General features: G+C 55.7%; 1 protein-coding gene across 1 annotated transcript in view; it reads left to right on the top strand.

Moving 5' to 3' along the window:
• Positions 1-22,006, top strand: part of TMPRSS6 (transmembrane serine protease 6) — a 44,560-nt gene that overhangs the window by 21,512 nt on the left and 1,042 nt on the right. Inside the window, exons 8-17 of the mRNA XM_019017930.3 lie at positions 2,252-2,388; positions 3,832-3,944; positions 4,267-4,376; positions 13,322-13,467; positions 13,900-13,998; positions 14,960-15,073; positions 17,510-17,626; positions 17,890-18,058; positions 19,194-19,465; positions 21,527-21,663. Coding sequence (XP_018873475.1) covers positions 2,252-2,388; positions 3,832-3,944; positions 4,267-4,376; positions 13,322-13,467; positions 13,900-13,998; positions 14,960-15,073; positions 17,510-17,626; positions 17,890-18,058; positions 19,194-19,465; positions 21,527-21,663 — 1,414 coding nt within the window. The remainder of the gene's footprint in view (positions 1-2,251; positions 2,389-3,831; positions 3,945-4,266; positions 4,377-13,321; positions 13,468-13,899; positions 13,999-14,959; positions 15,074-17,509; positions 17,627-17,889; positions 18,059-19,193; positions 19,466-21,526; positions 21,664-22,006) is intronic.

Raw genomic sequence — 22,006 nt, 5'->3', positions numbered from 1 at the left:
TTAGGGCATAAGATATGGTGTGGAGTACAGAAGTGATCAGGATCAGAGGGCAGGTGGTTGGGGGTGGGGAGGAGGGACTGGAAATGGCCTTGACCTCTGGGAGCCTGGTCCTCCCACAGGATGGGGAGATGGGTGTTAGCCTACAAAGCACTGCAGGAGGTGGGGAAGATGCTCTGGGCTGGGCAGTTCTCAGTGATTGTTTATTGAGCACTTACTTTGTGCTGGGCGTCAGGCTGATGCCTCTTCTGTCTCACTTGGGCTGTGGACAGCCTCCAGGCAGATGGGGATGGGACCAGTGTGTTCAGATCAAGTGCAGTCTTTGAATGTGAGCTGGCAGAGGTTCTTGCCACACCCCTCCCCCAGGGCCTCTCCGAGCTGCTCTCTCCTTGTCACCCCTCCTGCTGCCCTGCTGGGTGTGACCTCGATCTGCAGCATGTGCGTGGGCTGAGTTTCTGGAGGGCTCTGGGAAGTGCAGAGAAGCCAGACACCATCTGACTTCCAGGTCCCAAAAGGGTGGGGACACTTAGGGGTTTCCCCTGGGGCTTCTCCGGGTGCCTCTCAGCCCGGGAGGGGACCTGACTGCCAGGTCCAGCTCTATTCCTACTCACTGCGGCTCCTGGTGGCTCTCTCATCCCAGACCCTTGGAGAAGCTCTAGAATGACAGGTCAGACAACATTTGGGGTTCTCAAGCTTGTACCCCAGACACCTGCTAGGGAATGGGGGTGAGGGGGACTTTGGTGGTGATGGGAAGACAGAGCAGGTGGCCCCTTGCTCAGTTTCAACCATGTGCTTTGATTCTGCGTTCCATATTTCATTTACAACAAGGGCTCTGCCGCTAGGTAAATAAAACAAAACCCCCCAACAATGAAAGCTAAAGCCCCCATTAAAGGTGACCTCCAGGTCTCTTCCATCCTAATATCGTATCTCCCACCTCCCAGGGAAGATGAGCCGGTAAGGCCAAAAAGGATATGGCTGTGTGGGAGGGTGGGGGGCACCGGGGTGGTTGGGGAGACTTGGGCACTGCAGTAGGAAGATCAAGCTGGAATGGCAGGAAGAAGGGACGAGGGCCTGGGGGGTGAGGGGGGTGGTGCCTGCTACTGGAGGCCACCTCTCTCCCCTGGCAAGAGGCCAGGGGAAATGCCCCATCCCCGGACCCTGGGCACCAAGACCCTCCCAGGGAGACCCTTGGGGTTATGCCCACCATGCCTCCAGCTGGCTGCAGGCTGCTCGGGTGCCATGTGTAGCGATTTTGAGGCTGTGCTTGGAGGAGCTCAGGTACTCGCTTGCTAAGGTGCCTGAAATCCCTCCAGCAGCACGCCTTCCTCCTGTCAAGGCCCAGGTGCCCACGCACAGTCGGCAGGCAGGGAGGCTATTGGGTTGCCCATTCGGAGGGAGGTGGGGCCGTTAGTTTCTTATAAATTGACCCATCAGATGCGCTGGACTCCAGAGAGTGTTGCCATTGACACTGGGAAGTTTGGTGGAGGCTGGTGAGAGGGTGAAGGGGAGCTGGGGAACCCCTGTCTGAGACAGGCAGACCAGGGGCACCTACATATGTGGGAGGGTACCAGCCATCACAGGCAGTGCCTAGCGCAGGCCTATCTCTGCCACGGACTGCCGGTAGGGCCTCAGTTTCCCTATCTGGAAATCAAGCAGCTCACCCCAACAGTGTCACCAGTCTTTTCAGGGCTGACTTTCCAGATTTCTAAAAGCCCAGAAGTCTAAGATACGGTTATTTGTTCTGAGCCTCCCAGGCGCCAAGCTCTGGGCAGATTTCTGGGGCACCCTGGGGGTCACGAGACCACACCTGCCTTCTCCCTGCCCATCCTTGAGCACAGCCAGGAGTCGCGGTGCCAGAAGCGGTGGTCCCTGCAGGTGCCAGTCTAGTCTTCCTGCCAGGGACGCTAGGGGGTCACAGATGATTCTGTAGCAGGGTGGAGGGGTCTGGGGAGGGAGCATGGGACTCGAGCCAGCCGTCATCATCAAACTGTAAGCTCCAGAAGTCTGGGGAACCTCCTGGCCTCTCTCACCCGAGGAGCTAGCCTGGTCCTTGGAGGGCCTTTAGTCTGTCCTCTGGGGCTGGGGAGACACAGAATTCTCCCCACAGACACACAGTGGTCTCTGGTAGCAGATCCGGACCCAGAACCCAGATGTCCAGACTCCCGTCCACCCTCCCCCAGCAGCCGCCTGCCGCCCTCCCTGCCACTCCCCTCCCAGACCCCAGCCCAGCCTTGCCACCTTTCTGTTCTGCCAGGGTGTATGGCTGCAGCCGCCAGGAGCCCGTGGTGGAGGTTCTGGCATCGGGGGCCATCATGGCGGTCGTCTGGAAGAAGGGCCTGCACAGCTACTACGACCCCTTCGTGCTCTCCGTGCAGCCGGTGGTCTTCCAGGGTGAGAGGTCAGGGGTCCCTGGGGCAGGGGAGGGGTGGTGGTAGAATCCAAGGGCCCTCCACTGGGCTCACTGCTCACCTTTTTTGCCCAAATTGAGGATGGGATGGGGAGAGGGAAGATTCTGGAAGCTCCTGCTGCTCTCCACTCCCCACCCTGGCCCCCCTCTTCCTTCCGTCATTTGTACTTCCACCCCCCTCTTCCCCTTGACCGTCCTACCATTCGCAGTCTCTGTCTTCCTGACATCGCTCCCTCGCTTCCCTCCTCTTTCTCTGTCCTTCCTTCTCTCTCCTTTTCTCTTTTCTGTGCTGACCGCCTCTCCTCCCTCCTCACTCTCCTGGACCTGTGTCCCCTCCCCTCTGCCCCTCACCCCCTCCCTGCCCTCTCCCCTTGGCACCCACCAGTGGCTGGGCCTGGAACACGGGTCTGTTTGCAGCAGGACTAAGAACTCCTTGGATTCCGCCCTAGACAGTCCGCTTACAGCCAAGAGGGTGCAGGGAGCTTGGGGAGGTGTGATGGCAGCACAGCCAGGCCACGGCCACTGGTGTGGCAGGTCTCCCACTGCCTTCCCAGCCCCCACCCTCCTCCTGCTTCGGGACCTCCCTCCTTGCCCCCTTCCCAGGAAGGGCACGTCCCACCCCGCATGGGACAGCTGTCCTGGGCCTGGGCCAGCCATACTTCTGTGCAGGAGGTCCAAACTTTGCCATTTCTGGAGCTCAGGAGGGGAGGATGGCAGAGAGGAGGCCACAGAGTGTTGGCAGCTGCTTCTGCCTCACCCCTCTCCCCACTCTTCTCCCTCCCACTCAGGGTCCCAGCCCTCTTCTCGGTTTATCCCCAAACTGTCTGGCATAGACCTGGGTCCCCAGCTGGCCAAACTGGAGCGCTAAATGGGTAGCAGAGCTGTTCCCTTGGGAGTCTGACACAGGCTCGAGGCGGGAGGGAACAAAGGGCTTTGGGGGCCCTGGCCCAATGGAGAGATGGCCAGGGCAGGTGAGCATGCTCCTGTCCCGACCCCTGGACCCCTCAGCCTCTCACGGTGTAGCCTCAACCAAGCCACTCCTTTTCTCCGAACCTCATCTTGGAAAAGGGGAACAGCTCTCTCTCCCCCAGCCACCACCGTGAGGCCTGTGCGGGTGTGAATGCATTTTGTAAACTGGCGAGTGCTGTCCCGCAAATGTCAATAACTAACACGGATCGAGCACTTACTACATGCCAGGCCGTTTGAATGTTTATGTCTTTTTAATCCACTCTACTACCCTAGGAGGTGTGTGCTATTACTGTCCTCATTTTACAGATGAGGAAACTGAGACCCAGGTTCACACAGTCACATTCAACCACAGCACTTTGCTGGCAGAGGTGGTAGGGGTGGTGGGGTTACAAGCTGCACCAGCCTGCTGGGAGGTGCAGCCAGGGGACCCCTGTGTAACGGCTGCTCTACTGGTCCAGCCTGTGAGGTGAACCTGACGCTGGACAACAGGCTCGACTCCCAGGGCGTCCTCAGCACCCCGTACTTCCCCAGCTACTACTCGCCCCAAACCCACTGCTCCTGGCACCTCACGGTGAGACCCCACCCTGCCTGCCCACCTGCCCTCTGCCCCAAGCACACTACAGGTCCCTGGTGACCCAGGATGAGAGGGGGCAGTGTCCCGCCTCTGCTGAAGCGCCCACAGGCTGAGCCCTGGGTACACATCCTGCCAGGGTGGAGAGGGCTGTGGGCGAGGTCTCCCTCTGTGGGTCACAGCAATGCCTGTTTGTTGAGTGACTGACAGACTTTAGCCCCACCTGGGACTCTGTGTTTCCTTCTCTTTGTTGTTAGGGAGGTGGGTTCACCAACCTGGCCATACCCCATGGGCCACCTGATGGCCCGCTCCTCCCTCCCAGGTGCCCTCTCTGGACTACGGCTTGGCCCTCTGGTTTGATGCCTATGCACTGAGGAGGCAGAAGTATGATTTGCCGTGCACCCAGGGCCAGTGGACGATCCAGAATAGGAGGTACCACTTCCTCTCCTCCCTCTGGCTTCCTTTCCTCCCTCCCCCTCCCTCTCTTCCCTCCTCAACAGTGACCCCCTCATTGGAAGCCCAAGTCCCCAATCTCAGAGGGGCAGCAAGGGGAGCGAGCAGAGGCTGGGGCTGGTGTCGGGCCTGTTGCTCTTGACCTTGTCCTCGTCCCGGCCTCCGCCCTGGCCCCGGCTTCCCCTCTGGCTACCCCAGAGGTCTCAGACACGTTTGGTCATCAGACACCTTGGATGCTGATTCTAATTACAGCAAAATGGTCTCATCTTCTTGGGTGCTGTAACTCCCTCTGGCACCCTCAATCCTTCAATAAAATGTTTCCAGAGTCAAAGGACTCATGGGCACTTTGGTGCCTTCCCTCTAAACCCAAGGCGTACCATCAGAGGTGCCTCTCCCTTATCATGAACCCCTGTTGCACAGCCAGGCCCAATCCCATTGCACAGGGTAACATGGAAATCACGGGTGCCCTGGATCCCCCGAATCCCCAACGGGGCACTTGCCCTCTTCCCTGCTCTTGCCCTTGCCCCCTCTGGTAACTAAGTTTCTGACAAAGAAGTGAGTCCTTCCAGAGATGTGAGCAAGAGACAGTGGGGTTAGGCTAAGCGACCACCGTTGCCAGGGTCACTATGGCATGAGGCCGGTAAGTGCCCACTGGGCCTGGCCACCAGGAAGCCATGGGTGGTGCTGACAGCTTCAGAGGCCTGGGCTGGGCAAGGAGGCAGGGAAACAGAGACAGGGTGTATGGACAGGTTTTCATTTGTCTGGGAAGAAAAGAGAACTAGGAAATTCAAGAAAGGGGACATTTAAGACGGGAGAGGTTCCATATCTCAAATGTGTGGATCATCCCAGCATCCCCAGAGGGAGAGAAGGAGGCTCAGGTGCAGGTAATATTGTTTAGAGCGGGGAGGGTGGGCAAGGGGAGAGGGAGGCCCTCCCATGGCTCCATTGTTGGGGAGCAGAGGTTTGGGGAGAGAGAAGAGGAATATTGAAGCAGTGATGGCAGAGCCAGGGAGACCCTTTCCCTGGGAATCCGGGGTGAAAACAGTCATCGTATCAGCGTCAGGAAAGAGGAGACTCTATCCTTCATCGCAGGTTGGGCCTCTGCCCTCCCTTCCAACCTCGGAATTCTGGGGGCCTAATGGGTTCAGAGTCTAGTACGCAAGATTTGTCATTTGTTGATTTCACAGAGTTTGAATATCTAAGATGCCAGTCTTGGAAGATGCCAAAATTGGAAGGCTCTGGGGCTCTAGAATTCTTGGATTTCTGGGGTCTGTGTTCCCAATCACCAACACTTGTAATTTGCTTGTTGGCTGATCCTATTCAAAAGGATCATCCAGACAAAAGGTGACGAAGAATGACAAGGTTTGCTTGACTCCTTTTTGCAATTTATCTGGGACTAGGATTAAAAGAAAGGAGAAGAAATACTCAAGGTATGATTTAGGGCTATGCTGTTGGCGGTAACATGGGGAGTGACTTTGGGCCTGTGCTGTTGGGGGTGATATGGCGAAGCAGTGCCTTCAGGGCTTTGCATTTGGTGGTGATATGCTGATGGAGTGTGACATCAGGCCTGTGCTGCTGGGGTGGCATGCTGGTTCAGTGATGTCAGGCCTGTGCTGTCTGGAGAGCAGAAGGCTTCTGTAGCATGATGGGGGCACCTCTGGGAACGGCTGCCCTGACCCCTCATGGAGCTCGCTTGAGGCCTCCTTGCTACTCACCTAGGCTGGGGATGGCTGGCTTCACCCCCGCTCACAGGAACCCGCAGGGTGACCCTGAGATGGATCCATGATTCACAGTTCTGCGAATGATGAGAACATGTTTTCCTGCCTCCCTCCCTACCCCAGAGCTGAACTTTGTGTCTCAGGGAGGCCCAGAAAGGAGAAGGAACAGTCTTGGGTCTGACACTCCCTGTCTCATCCCTCACCCCCTCGGCGACTCCATTTGCCAGAGGCGGGGCCCCAGCATTCAGGGGTTGTGGGGGGTTCGGTGGCCTGGAGTTAGGTGCTAAGACAGGCGTTCAGTGCATTGGCCCAACAACTTGTGTGGTCATTGGCGCCATTCCCGTTTCCCAGAGAAGGAAATCAAGGCTCAGCAGGATTAGGTGGCACGCAGATGGGTCCACAGATGGGGTCTCTCCCATACCCCCAACAGCCACAAACAGCAGGCCAAAGGATGCTCCACACCGTGCTTCCTGTGGGAAGGCCCTCCTCCCTCCCTGATGCAGTTGGGCAAGGGCCTGGGTACTGGGGAGACAGGGACTTCGTGAGCTACCCTTGGGTAATGACAGAGAGAGTGTGGAACACGGATGGGAGAGTCTTTTCCCTAATCCAAAGGAATGATGCCTCGATGGTGAATTTGAGGCACTAGGACAGCTTCCAACAGGGTGGAGGGATCTTGCCAGAATCTGAGCACCATTGAGCTATAGAATGTGTGGGCTGAACTGGTCCTAGCACCCAACCTATGGTACAGGTGGGGAAACTGGGACCAGCGAGGGCTAAGGACTTGGCCTCTTGTCCCTGTCTTTTCTGCCTTTCAGTGGTGGAGATGGGCTTCAGGGTGTAGCCAAGCGGTGGCTGGGTGGTGAAGATGAGGCCTGACAGCTCCCTGTGCCCCCACAGCTCCCCCTCTCTCTGTTCAGTCCTCCCTTGCCACACGGGGGTGGAAGTGCTCAGCAGGGGCTGGCATCAGGGTTTGCATGGATCCCTAGATGCACCCTCTTCCTTGTCTGTGAAACAAGGGGTTCAGGCCAGCCCAGGGCCCCAATCTTTGATTGCTTACCCATCAGGAAGCTATTGTCTCCCGTACAAGTTGTGTTTATTAATTCCTGGCCAAACGCCATTCCAAGTCAGGCTGGTGAGGTGGAAAGCGCTTAAGTGTCGAAGCCAGACAGGCCAGGGCTCAGCACCTGTCTCCTCTGCTTCCTACCTGGGCGAGGACTTACATCTCCCAGCCTCAGGTAACTCATCTGAAAAAAGGGCATGAAAGAGACCCCCGCCCTGGGAAGACTAAGTGAGACAACGCGTGGAGAACATTGCACACGCGGGCGCAGGTCAAGTGCAACAAACCTGCATTCATCACCGGCTCTCACTCCGCTCTGGGCAGGCACAAGCTGAGGGGTTTATGGTGCTGGCTCTTTCAGCCTCAATAACCCAGCGAGGAAGCAGGTGCCTGTACTGCCTTCACAGACCAGTGAGACACCCAAGACACAGAGAGACGAAGTAATTTGCACAAAGTCACCCAGCTCTTCGAGCCAGAGTTAAGGCCAGGCAGCCTGATCTGGAGTGCACGTGGGTGCACAGATGCATGTCTGTGTGCGTGCGTGCATGCATTCATGCATGTCTGTGCACGTGTATGTGCATGTGTGTGTGGTCCACGTGTGCGATTCTTCCCTCTGAGCCTCTAGCGGCCCATGCCAGCTGATGACTCCCTCAGCCAAGGCATCCCCAGCCAACCCACTGGCATCTGGGTGGGGGGATCAACAGTTTCTGTGGCTGTCCCACCAGTTCCAGAGCGGCCTGGGAAGTCCCAGCCCTTTCTTCTCAGACTTTCATTAAGGGTCCAGGGTCCCCAGGGGCAGACTCTTGTCCCCTCCCCGCAGACTCCTCCTGTGTGAATGAATGTGGAAGGGAAGGCAGAGGTGGCACCTGCAAACCATCCACACTGGGCCAGTGTGCCCTCTAGTTATGATCATGGGCGATAGTGATCAACCCATGTAGATGCTGAGAAATTCTTAGAATGAGCATTTGTTGGAAATCTGCTTGTGTGGGTGGCAAAGACATGAGAGGTCTAGGGAAGAGCAGATTTTCAGACAAGGCACTTTAGGGAGGGGGGGGGTACAGCCCTTTGGCCCAGAATGCCCATTGATGGAGAGGGCGGGTCAGGGGAGAGGGTATCTTAACCCTCAAGTGCCAGCGTAGTGATGAGGAAAGGCTGGCCTGGGCCCCCCATAGACTAAGCATCCTTAGGCCCTTCACCTGACTCCTCTGAGACTGTGGTGCCTCCTTCACCCCTGACCTGCCTACTTTCTACCTAGCTTCTCCCGGTGCCCACTTGAGCCCAGCTGAGGCCTCAGGCCCTTGAGTGGCCTGGGAGTGGCAGAGGGACTTGGCCCGTGAGATCTGGCCACGGCTGCTCCATTTCGCAGAAGCCACTCTCACGGGCTGCCACCGAAGCACAGGCTTCCCCCTTTCTGGGAACCTGCCTCCTGCCAGCTTCCTCTCCTGTGACATCACTTCTCTTGTGATTCGCCCCACCATTTCCACTCACTCCCAGCCAGTGGGGACAGGCAGAACCATGGGTTCCCTAGGCCAGCTGGAGCCACCCCTGACCCAGCCTGGCCTGGCTATGGGGTGGCCCTTGTGTTCTCCGGAGCGCTAGTGGCCAGCACAGCTGGCAGCCACAGACACTCGGTGGGAACTGCAGTGTGGCTGACCTGAGCTGGGCTGGCCGTGCAGGAGAGCGCAAGCTGCTTCCTCCATGAGCTCACAGCCTGATGTCAGCAAGTGCTTCAAAGAAGTCATTTCCTATGCATGCCTTAAACCATGCCACAAGGGAGATACGATCACCCCTGTTTTACAAATGTGAAAACTAAAGCTTGCTGAGGGTGACCCAAGGTCACACAGCTTGTTCCTGGGGCAAAGCCAAGCTGCCAGTTCAGCTCTGCAGCCCCAGGTCTAGAGCTCTGGCAATGCCAGGTGCTGCTCTCCTCCCCTCTTCAGCACTTGCCTTCTGTGACCCTCCTTCCCCTTTAACCTGTCTGTAGGTAAGGGCACGGGGGGTGTGCATTCATCCACCCACGCACCCTTCTTTCCTTCTTCCTTCTTGTGTTCTCCCCACCCTTCCATCCATCCACCCATCCATGCATTTATCCCTCCAGGCAGTACATCCTGACAGGGTCCCTGTCTACCTCCTGGATGAGGCAAGAAGGAAATATTCCCCATATCCAGAGAGGTGAGGAAGCAAGGCAGGCCACACGGTGCAAAAATGTGCCTTCAGACACTCAGTACTTTGTAGCCAAGATGAACTGGCAGGCATCGCAGCAGTCAGGCTTCTGGTGCTTCTTGGAGAGGGCTAGAGGGGAGCACTTGTTGGACGGGAGGCACTGGAGAGCCAGAGAATGTGCACCCTCCCCCAGAAAGTTCTGCAGCAGAAACAGAAAACTCAGATGGGCCAAGGGGCCAGGCCAGGGCTAGAGTCTATGATGGGGGGTAGGGTAGTCCAGTGGTGTTTTCGGGGTTTGTTCTTTCTTTCTTTCTTTCTTTCTTTCTTTCTTTCTTTCTTTCTTTCTTTCTTTCTTTCTTTGTTTCTTTCTTCTTTCTTTCTTTCTTTTCTCCTTCTCCTTCTTCTTCCTCTTCTTTCTCTTTCTTCTTTCTTCTTCCTTATTCTCCTTTTCCCTTCTTCTCCCTTCCTCCTCATCTATTTCTCCTTCTCTTCCTTCTCCTCCTCCTCCTCCTTCTTCTTCTCCTCCTCCTCCTCCTTCCTCTTCCTCTTCTCCTTCTAGAGGAGCAGGAATCTGGATTATTATGTGAAGTTAGCTCGCGACTCAATGAAGCAATTTCTACATGCTGCATAAACAGATTGTCTTTACGCTGAGTGACTCCGCTTGGGCCACTAGATTTCAGCCGCTGCCTTGAATTCCTCTCTGGCGCTTTCTAAGCAGACGCTTGTTCCAGGGATTCCACCACCTCTACCCGTGCTCCAGGCCTCCAGAGTGAGAACCAAACACCGCCCAGACAGACAGGTTCCCGGGTACACGGTGAGGCCCTGGGGAAAGGTTGCTGCCAGCTACAGACTGGTTCTAGGACTCTCCCTGGAGGTTGAGAGAACTTCCTGTAGCAGGCACAGGTGTCTTTGCCTTACAGCCCCTGCCCAAGGCTTGGGTGACACTACAGGTCCTCAACGCAGTTGCTTCTAGGGTGAAATGTTCCACTCCCCTCCAACCCCGGCTTGGGTTCCTTCTCTGTCTCTCCACAATCTCCCTGTGACTGTGGGAGGGACACCCCAAGGCCCATGGGATGCGCTTGACTCCTCATTCCCCGGACTAGTCCTTCCCAACCCCTGGCTCCCCTGTCTACTTCCTGAGGTCCTTCTGTGAGGAAAACAATCCATGATAACTTTATAGACAAACAGACATCAAAACCTGCGTTTCCTGGGTTTTACGAGGGCAAGAGGGCCAGGCTTGCTCAGGGGCGCCCCCTGGCGGTGCCTCATCCCCCACCGGCCCTGCTGGGCTGGGGGAACCATGGTGGGGGGTGGCGGCTCCCAACCTGTTCTGCCTCAGGACCCAGTTACTCTCTGCAAAATGACTGAGTACCCTAAAGAGTTTTTGCTTATACAGGTTATAGATCTATACTTGCAGCATTAGAAATTGAAACAAAATTTAAAAATATTTATTAATTCTTTTAATATAATTATAAGCCCATTACACATTTGAATATAAGTAACATTCTATGAAAATTAGTTGCATCCTCCAAAAGTACAAACATTTAGTGACAAGAGTGCTGTCATTTTACATTTTTGTACATTTCTTTAACAACTGGCTTCACAGACCACAGGTGGGACCTTCGAATCTGCCTCCGAGTTCAATCAGTCCCGATGTCACACATCAGTCTCTGGAAAACTCGCCTGTCACCTTACGAGAGAATGAGGGCAAAAAAGGCAAATGACATCTGAGTGTTACTATAAAAATGACTTTTGGACCCCCAGGGGTCCCCTGACTGTGCTTTGAGAACTGCTGGTTGGTGTAAGGGTAAGATTGTGGTCACTGTGGCCAGATAGACTTAGGGGGATGCCAGAGTCTAGGCCAGGCATGTGGAGGACATGGGGCATGTAGGGGGCTCAGACCTCAGAGCTCCTGTTGCAGTGGGAATTCGGAGCCCTCCCCTCAAGCAAGCTAGGTGAGCTCTTCTGGGTCCTGAGGCAAGATTCTGGCTCTACCTTGGCTCCTGCGCTCTTGAGCCTCATCTGTAAAATGGGATGAGAGCAATTCCTCCCTCCCTGGGTGGAGGTGCTGCTTGAACCTCAGAATCCCCGTGCAACGAGGCCTTGTGATGCCATAGCCAATGAGGCTCAGCCCCAGCCACACACCTGGAGATGTTAAAACAGCCTCAAAGCTCATCTTCAGCTGTTCGGTGGCTAAGGAATTGATGAACTTATTGAACGGTTAAGTGCTTACCACATTCTAGAAGTTCTGGGGAAGTGCCTGGCCCTTGGGAATCATGGCCGGCTCCGCAGGGTGTTGGATTTGCTGTGGGATGTCCCCACTGGCCTTCAGGGGCATTCCTGATGCTCTCTGGATTTCCATCTGCTTTCTCTGCCAGGGGCATTTTCAGCTCTCCCTGCAGATTTTCAACCTGCACCCTGAGTGTGTTTCCCCCATCTGCAAAGCACTCTGATTTGCTCTGTGGGGGGCATTTCTATGAGCTGATGAAGCTGTCCCCATCTGTTCTGCAAGGGTGTCCCACCTGGGATGAAAAGGAACCCCCGGCTGCTGTGGAGGGAGGGTCCCACTGTCCTGGGGGAGTGGCTGCACCCACTCTGTGAAGTCATGCCGCTGCCCACTTGCTCTGTGGGGTGAGGTGCACCGGACTCTCTGCAGGAGGAACCCCTGGGCCCATGCGCTGGAGATGGGAGGGCTCCTACCTGTTCTCTGGTAGGAGAGAAAGACTCAGCCTCTCTGGAGATTCCCCCACCTGCTCTGTTTGAACAACGGTATCTTCTTGGTGGTGGTGTGGCAGGGGTGCAGGGGCGGTGTTGTCCAGCAGGGATGTGAGGGTGCTCCCACAGCTGGGGGTGGTCCCACCCCGTGTGGCCATGCACAGAGAAGGTGCTGCCCATCAGCACTAAGCTACTGGTCATGGGAGAAGGACTGGTCCTTCCCTCAAGCCCACAGTGTCACAGGGAGGCAGGAGGGTTGGTGCCTAAATGGGGAGCACTGCTGCCCCCTCGTCCCACACCAAGCTCAAGGCAAATGACCGTGCACATCTGTGGACAGTGGGGCAGTCAAGGGCTTTTGCCTCAACTGACACATTGAAGCCTTTTGTCAGATTCAAGGTCAACAGAAATAATTTTTCCTTTCTTTCTTTCTCTTTTTCTTTTCTTTTTTCTTTCCCTCCCTCCCTCCTTTCTTTCTTTCTCTCTCTCTTTCTCTTTCTTTCTTTCTTCTTTCTTTCTTTCTTTTTCTTTCTTCTTTCTTTCTTTTCTTTCTTTCTTCCTCTCTTTCTCTTTCTTTCTCTCTTTTTCCCTCCCTCCCTTCCTTCCTTCTTTCCCTCCTTCCTTCCTTCCTTCTGTCTCTTTCTTTCTTTTTTTGACATAGTTTCGCTCTTATTGCCCAGGCTGGAGTGCAATGGCACGATCTCGGCTCGCCGCAACCTCTGCCTCCTGGGTTCAAGCAATTCTCCTGCCTCAGCCTCCCGAGTAGCTGGGATTACAAGCATGTGCCACCATGCCTGGCTAATTTTGTATTTTTAGTAGCAACGGGGTTTCTCCATGTTGGTCAGGGGGGTCTCGAACTCCCGACCTCAGGTGATCCACCCACCTCAGCCTCCCAAAGTGCTGGGATTATAGGTGTGAGCCACTGCGCCCAGCCAATTTTTCTTGTTTTATAAGGGAGGAAGGTGAGGCTCAAAGAAGGACCCTGACTTGCTAGAACCTCACAGTTCACAGGTGACTGTGACTAGAATTGAGTTTTATCTGGCAGGCAATGGGGAGCCATTGAAGATTTTTGAGCAGGGCAGTGACATAGCCAGGCTACTTTCTAGAAGATGACTCTGGGGGTGAGCACTCATCTAAGGGAGAAATCAGGGCAGAGGAGGCACAGCGGGCGTGCAGCTCCCCCTGCCCCTCTGGCTGCCTGTCCTTGCTCTGTCTGTGCACGGGACCCAGGAGATCAGCCAGTGCAGCCCTGAGTCATCTCTGATTCCCCCCAGGCTGTGTGGCTTGCGCATCCTGCAGCCCTACGCCGAGAGGATCCCCGTGGTGGCCACGGCCGGGATCACCATCAACTTCACCTCCCAGATCTCCCTCACTGGGCCTGGTGTGCGGGTGCACTATGGCTTGTACAACCAGTCGGACCGTGAGTATGGGCAGCTGGGGGAACCCCCTGCAGCGACTCGCTGCCTCTTGGCCATCCCTGGAACCACCAAGGGGGCTGTGGGCAGCTGCTTATGAGGCTGAACAAAAGGAGAGAGAGAGTGTGTGTGTGTGTGTGTGCGCTTGTGCTTGCACAAATTTATGCAGCTTTGTGTGCCCACGTGTGCAAGGCAGCCACAAGGGTTTGCAGGAATACACACTCATACATATCCAAGTGTGTGTTGTGTATTCTGTGTGTGTGTCTGGATATGTATGTCTGCTTGGACTGTGTACACAGGTGCCCAGGACCACGTCTGTGGGTGCCTGTCCATGCGCGTGTGAGTGAACAGGTGCATGCGTGTCTTTGTGCGCCTTCGCGGCTATGCATGGCCTAATGGCGCCCTGCCTGCCTCCACGGTCCCCTGTGGTTTTGCAGCCTGCCCTGGAGAGTTCCTCTGCTCTGTGAATGGACTCTGCGTCCCTGCCTGTGATGGGGTCAAGGACTGCCCCAACGGCCTGGATGAGAGAAACTGCGGTGAGTAACCGGCCCGCGCATCCCTCCTCTCCCCGCCCATCCCTTCTCCCTCCTCACCTTTCCTGCTCTGAGCTGAGTGGAGACCCCACTTCTACATGCAGCTTCCATTATGAGCATCCAGGAAGTGGAGTTCTCTCACTGTGCCGGGGTGGCAAAATGAGACAGACCAGGAATGCAGCCTCCCCGAGACCACCTCGTGGGACAGTGGCAGGGAGAAGTGGGGAGCCAGGTCTCCTGACTTCCAGCTCAGGGCCATCACCCCCAGCCCCTGTCCCAGCCAGCCTTCCAGGAAGGAATAGAATGGGTGAGGGAGATGTTCCCCTCCTCTGCCCTGTCAAAGGTTTAAATATGTGGGAAGAGGGAAGCGAGATGTTCATGGCAGGGGGATGATCCTGCCATGGTGCTGGGGGAGGTACCTCATATTCGGAAACTGAACATCTGGCTTCAAGTTCTGGCTCAGCCAAGTGACCTTGGACGAGTCACCTCATCTGTTTCCACCAGTGAAATGGGGTATCTCACAGGGTTGCTGTGAAACTTTGGGTGTAAAGTAGCAGAGAAAGAGGCCGGGCGCAGTGGCTCAAGCCTGTAATCCCAGCACTTTGGGAGGCTGAGTCGAGCGGATCACCTGAGGTCAGGAGTTCAAGATCAGCCTGGCCAACATGGTGAAACCCCATCTCTACTAAAAATACAATAATTAGCTGGGCATGGTAGCAGGAGCCTGTAATTAATCCCAGCTACTTGGGAGTCTGAGGCAGGAGAATCGCTTGGACCTGGGAGGTTGCAGTGAGATCATGCCATTGCGCTCCAGCCTTCGTGACAAGAGCGAGACATAAAAATAAAGTAGCAGAGAAAGGGATGTGTGATCGGTAATGTGCAATACAGCACACCTACAGGCATCGCCAAGCCCCGGCTGGCCCCTCTGGCTTCCTCCCACCTGTCCCCTCTCTGTGTCCCCACACAGTTTGCAGAGCCACATTCCAGTGCAAAGAGGACAGCACATGCATCTCACTGCCCAAGGTCTGTGATGGGCAGCCTGACTGTTTCAACGGCAGCGATGAAGAGCAGTGCCAGGAAGGTAGGGCAGGGCCTGGCCGAGTGTCTGGAGGGACACCAAAGGCAGTCTAGGCCTGCTACATGCTTCGGCAAAGGTTTCTAGCTTCTCCTCTCAACACCCACCAACCCCTCTGTATTTACATCTGCATGTCTGTCCATCCATCCATCCATCCATCCATCCATCCATCCATCCATCTTCTGGTCTCCAATCACCGTCTGTCCATCGATTCATACAGCTACCCATTTATCTATGCATCTACTGACCTGTGCAACCATCAATCTCCCTATCATCAAACTGTCAATCTACCCATTTATTGGTTTGGCTGACTACCGGTCTGTATGGCCACTGTTCCATCCATCCATCCATCCATCCATTCATCCATCCATCCATCCATCTACCCACCCACCCATCCATCATCCATCCGTCCATCATCCATCCATCCATCATCCATCTATCCACCCATCCATTCATCATCCATGCATCATCCATGCATCATCCACCCATCCATCCAACATCCATCCGTCCATCATCCATCCATCCATCATCCATCTATCCATCCATCCATCCATCCATCTATCATCCATCCATCATCCATCCGTCCATCATCCATCCATCCATCATCCATCTATCCATCCATCCATCCATCTATCTATCATCCATCCATCATCCATCCGTCCATCATCCATCCATCCATCATCCATCTATCCATCCATCCATCCATCCATCATCCATCCATCATCCATCTATCCATCCATCCATCCATCCATCCATCCATCATCCATCCGTCCATCACCCATCCATCCATCCATCATCCATTCATCCATCATCCATCTGTCCATCATCTATCCATCCATCATCCATCATCCATCCATCCATCCATCATCCGTCCATCATCTATCCATCCATCATCCATCACCCATCCATCCATCCATCATCCATCCATCCATCATCCATCCATTCATCCATCATTCATCCATCCATCATCCATCGATCCATCATCCATCCATCCATGCACCCATCCATCATCCATCCATCCATCATCCATTCATCCATCATCCATCCATCATCCATTCATCCATCCATCCATCCATCCATCCATCATCCATTCATCCATCATCCATCCATCATCCATCCATCCATCATCCATTCATCCATCATCCATCCATCATCCATTCATCCATCCATCCATCCATCCATCCATCATCCATTCATCCATCATCCATCCATCATCCATTCATCCATCATCCATCCATCATCCGTTCATCCATCCATTCATCCATCATCCATCCATCCATCATCCGTTCATCCATCCATTCATCCATCATCCATCCATCCATCCATCATCCATCCATCCATCATCCATCCATCCATCCATCATCTATCCATCATCCCTCCATCCATCATCCATCCATCATCCAACCATCCATCATCCATCCATCCATCATCCATCCATTCATCAGCCATCCATCCATCCATGCACCCATCCATCATCCATCCATCCATCCATCCATCATCCATCCATCATCCACCCATCCATCATCCATCCATCCATCTACCCATCCATCCACCCATCCACTGATCTCCCTAGCCCCCTGTCTGTCCACTGGTCCTTACATCCACGCATTTATCCAACCTTCTAGCTTCTCCTCTCAACACCCACCAACCCCTTCTAGCTGTCTGTCAGTCTCCCTAATGGACCACCACTCCACCCATTGGCTTGTCTGCTCAGTCTTCTGTCTGGGTCTATTTATCCATCCATCCATCTACCCATCCAACTGACCAACTGACCAACACTTGCAGGCTACCCAGCGATAGGCAAGGTGCAGTAAGGAAGTGGGAATAAAACAGCAGAGATGCAGGCCCTGCCTTTGAAGGCTCATCTGTTAGTAGGAGGATATGATGGGTGACTCTCCTGCCTTGTAGGAAGATTGGAGGGCAGGGAGGAGGTCAGACATGAAAAGCTTCCTGGAGGAGGTAGGCGTTTGGCCCTTGGTGAGAGCTAAAACTTAAATAGGCAGGAGGAAAGGAGAGAGGCAAAGACCAAGTGGTGGAGTGGAAAGTTCTTTACAGTGAAGAGCAGGGAGGAAAAGGTGGACAACCGGGCAGGGCCAGAGCCTGGGAGACTGCCAGGCTAGGTGGGGACCCTGGTCTAAAAGTGGAGGCACAGTTCTGCCTTGAAGTTCCACACTGGAGGGGGAGGCATGATCTTGTGGTCAGGATCTCCAGTCTGAGAATGGAGACACCACTTTGTGCTCAATAGGCCAGTCTGAGTGGAGGGGCTGTGGGGGCGGGGGGACAAGGGCTGCTTTTAGGAGACCCTAAAGGAGACTCAGGAAAAGACTCTCTAGTCACCTCCTGGCTCTTCTGGCTCCATCGTTCCTGCACCCCACTTTGGAAGGTTTCCTTGGGGCTCAGAGACCCACCTTCTGTGCCCTGTCCCCATCCCCTCTGTCCCAGGGGTGCCATGTGGGACATTCACCTTCCAGTGTGAGGACCGGAGCTGCGTGAAGAAGCCCAACCCGCAGTGTGATGGGCGGCCCGACTGCAGGGACGGCTCGGATGAGGAGCACTGTGGTGAGCCCTGCCCGGCTGCCGGGGCCCTGGAGCTTGGGAGGGAGGGGGTGCCCACAGCAGGAAGCTGGAGGGAAATCTCACTGTTGTCCCCTGGTCTCTCTCTATTCCATCCTCTGCCCCCTTGCCTGGGTCCTGATGGTCTCTCCCCCTCCATCATTCTCCTGTTCTCTGTCTCTCCATCTCTTTCCTTTGCCCTTCCTCTCTGTCTGCTTCTCCCCTTCCCCTCCTCCTCTGTCCACCCCACCACCTGCCCCCATCCCCAGACTGTGGCCTCCAGGGCCCCTCCAGCCGCATTGTTGGTGGAGCTGTGTCCTCCGAGGGTGAGTGGCCATGGCAGGCCAGCCTCCAGGTTCGGGGTCGACACATCTGTGGGGGGGCCCTCATCGCTGACCGCTGGGTGATAACAGCTGCCCACTGCTTCCAGGAGGACAGGTGAGCGGGAGGGTGTGGGAGCCTAGGCAGTAAGAGACAAGGGCAGGGAAGGCCCGGTGGGAGGTGCACTGTGTCTGAGCTGTTTGCAGATAGAGGGAAGGGTGGTGGACCCCCCAGACAGGCTACTGTGACGTGAGTTCTAGTCCTGGCTCCACCAGGACCTTCTGGGTCCCTGGATACATTGTTCCACCTCTCTGCCATGTACTTTTGGTATCTTACTTTAAGTTGGGCCAGTAATTCATTCATTCATCTCATTCACTCATTCAGCAACACTTGTGCTCCTACTATGTGCCAGGGGCTGTGCTAGATGCTGGGGATGCAGTAAAGGACAGAACTGCCCAACCTGGTCATAAGCTATGACACTCCCCGAAGTGTGACACGAGGTAGCAGGTGGGGCTGGGGAGCCCCCAGGGGACATCTCATCAGGCCTCATGGCCATCGTTCCCATCTGCTTGGTGGGCTGAAACCTCCCCCAATCCACCCCCAGACAGATCTGGGCTCCAAATCCCGCCCCCAGGCCCTGCACAGGGATCCCCTTTTGTATCCTCTCTGGGACGCAGGGTGCTCTGACCACCTAGCTCTCTTTAACCCCATCTCAGGCTCCCCACTGCCCTCAGGTAGAGGGTAGAGACCCGAAGGCTGCCCATCTGCCACCCAGGCAGCTGACTGCCGCAGTCCAATTCCTCCACGCTCAACTCCCACCCGCTCCCCACTAGGACCCACCAGCCTCAGGGAATTCAGAGCAGCCTGGGTCTGTAAAGCGCACAGGAAAAAAGAAATCTGTGTCGGGGGCCTGGCACTGTGCTACATTTTTTAGATACACGGTCTTATTGGATTCTCTCAAGAACATTCGAGTAGAAAATGCCATTCCCATTTGCAGATGAGGTGGCAGAGGCTTAGAGAGGCACACACATGTCTAGGGAGGGATGAAGCTGGGGCGTGGAACCCAGGCAGGCCGAGTGGGTGAAGGCTGAACGCTGTACCACCAGCTGGGCGACCTTCAGGGAGGGAAGGGAGGGCTGGGTGTGGAGGGCACTGTCCCGAGCGGGGATCTGGCTATCTTGAGGGTCCCTGGATGGGGAGAGGCAGCTTCCTCCCACCTCACCCCAACCCACACCACCCCACCCCACCCCAGCATGGCCTCCACGGTGCTGTGGACCGTGTTCCTGGGCAAGGTGTGGCAGAACTCGCGCTGGCCTGGAGAGGTGTCCTTCAAAGTGAGCCGCCTGCTCCTGCACCCGTACCACGAAGAGGACAGCCATGACTACGACGTGGCGCTGCTGCAGCTCGACCACCCGGTGGTGCGCTCGGCCGCCGTGCGCCCCGTCTGCCTGCCCGCGCGCTCCCACTTCTTCGAGCCCGGCCTGCACTGCTGGATTACAGGCTGGGGCGCCCTGCGCGAGGGCGGTGAGCAGCGGGGACTGGCGGCGGGAGGCGGAGGGAGACCGTGCGGATCTGCTCCGTAACACCTGGCCTGGAGAAGGGCGGGGCTGGGAGTCCCGGGGCTCCACCCCGTAGGCCCTCTAGTGCTGGGATTCAAATTGGGCTGAATTTTACGGTAGAAAACCACCATTTAATGCGGCCCGTAGGCCCCTGCCCCTCCCCTCCTAGCTCTTCCCTTCCTTCTGGAAGGGCGTTATGTGTGGGGCAAAGGGGCAGGTCTGGGAAGCCACTGCCCACGTGCAAGCTCCACCTGCTGCTCCTTGGGCTGCAAGGGCGGAAGCTCTTAATTACTAGCACTTTCCACATCCAGGCTGGATTTTAGGGGAACTTGACTTCATATAATCCACCCAACAGCCCTAGGGGCGGATGCTGTGGCCCTATTTTATGGATGGAGAAACCAAGGCTCAGAGACATGTTGCTGTAAGTCACACAGCCAGAGAGGACTGGAGCAGAGATTAGAACCCAGGGCTGGCTGCCTCCAGAGCCCCTGCTCTTCCTGCTACTGCTCTCAGAAACAGGGTCTCTCCCCTTTCTACGTTCACTGACCAGAGTCCCTGACGGCCACCGCACAGTTTTCGGAACACAGACCCAGCTGGCAAACCTACAGACATGCCCTGCAGCGTTAGTGTTGGTGGCTTCAAAAATGTGTACAGTGACTTACAATCTGGAAGCAGGCGGGGCCGCAGAGATATTTTAAGGATGGGGAAACTGAGGCTCAGAGGAACAGTGACTTACCCAAGGGGATGGCAGTGGTCATGGCAAAGCAAAGGCTGGTTCATTCACTATTCCTTCACTCATTCAGTCACTCAATGACACTTTCTGAGCACCAAGTACGTACCAGGCGTGGGGTTAGGGGAAGGGTACATAAGGATGAAGAGAGAACATTCTCGGGGGAGACAGACAGTGGTAAGAGCTGACATGGATGGGGAGATGCAGGAACAGTGGAGACACAGAGGAGGCTGCTGCCCAGCTAGGGTCAGGGGAGGCTTCCAGGGGAGGGTTGTTTAAGCTGAGGCCTGGAAGATGAGTTGGCAACATTCAGACAAAGGGGAAAGACATTCAGGTGAAGACACAGGTGCCAAGACAAGAAGATGTGAGAACATCCGCAGCCTGCCAGAGGGGCTGAGGTGGGGGGCAGGCGTGCCTGGGCGAGGAGCAACTAGAACGGCAGACAGGGCCTTGCCGGCCAGCATAAGGATCTTGGGCCAGGAGTTCTCCCTCCTACCTGCACCTTAGAACCATACGGGGAGTTTCAAGAAAAACTGCATATCAAGGCTCCCCGGGGGACTGTGATATGCAGCCCTCGTGGAGAAGCGCTAGGGCAGACTGCAGAGTTGGGGCACTGCAGAGTTCTAAGGAAACCATGAAGGGGTCAGATGTGGGCTTCGCAGACATCCGCAGGTGCTGTAACAGAGCAGCGAGGAGCCAGCCAGAGCCCAGAGGTGCCTCAGCAGACAGAGGTGGGGGACAAGAAGCTGGAGGAAGACACTCATCCACACGGGCTTTTTTCTTTTTTTTGAGACGGAGTTTCGCTCTTGTTGCCCAGGCTGGAGTGCAATGGCGCGATCTCGGCTCGGATCCCCCTCCTCCCGGGTTCAAGCGGTTCTCCTGCCTCAGCCTTCTGAGTAACTGGGATTACAGGCATGTGCCACCACACCCAGCTAATTTTGTATTTTTAGTACAGACAGGGTTTCTCCATGTTGGTCAAGCTGGTCTCAAACTCTTGACCTCAGGTGATCCGTCTGCCTCAGCCTCCCAAAGTGCTGGGATTACAGGCATGAGCCACCGTGCCCGGCCCTCCACATGGGCTTTGGTCAGGGGCTCTGTCACCATGAACCCCACAGAGAAAGAGCTAGAATAAAGTGACAGGGAGGCAGAGGGGCAGGTGCGACCCCAGCAGGGGTAAGGGTGGGCAGAGCAGGAGAGAAGTAGGCTCCTGAGATGCAAAGGGAATAATGTTAGGGAGAATAGAGAACAGGGGCTCCAGGCTCCTGAGATCTCACTTCTGCCCTTGACCACGGACAGGCCCCATCAGCAACGCTCTGCAGAAAGTGGATGTGCAGTTGATCCCACAGGACCTGTGCAGCGAGGCCTATCGCTACCAGGTGACGCCACGCATGCTGTGTGCCGGCTACCTCAAGGGCAAGAAGGATGCCTGTCAGGTGAGTCCCCCGGGCGTGGGAGGGAGAGAGGAGGGAGAAAGGATGCTGCCCACATCACCAGGGTCTGGCCCTTTGCTCACATCAGCCTGCTGAAGCCTCCCATCCTCCCAGCAAGGTGGTGATGGCCACCCCTACTTTACAGAAGAGGAGACTGGGGCTTAGAAAGGTTGAGGAGCTTGCCCAAGGTTGCAGAGCCACAGATCAGAAGAGATGCTGTGACAGGCAGGTGTTAGGCCCAAACCCAGTTCTGCTCCTTGCCCACCACAAGGCACTAGGCCCAGGGTCCCACAGTGAGGTGGATGCATGGAAGAAGAAAGGGGTGTCAGCCACAGAAGGGAGGCGG

Source organism: Gorilla gorilla, chromosome 23 (genome assembly GCF_029281585.2).
Source record: "Gorilla gorilla gorilla isolate KB3781 chromosome 23, NHGRI_mGorGor1-v2.1_pri, whole genome shotgun sequence".
NCBI lineage: Eukaryota > Metazoa > Chordata > Mammalia > Primates > Hominidae > Gorilla > Gorilla gorilla.
Note: the sequence above shows the minus strand (reverse complement) of the source record. Positions and strands in the feature narration are given on the sequence as shown.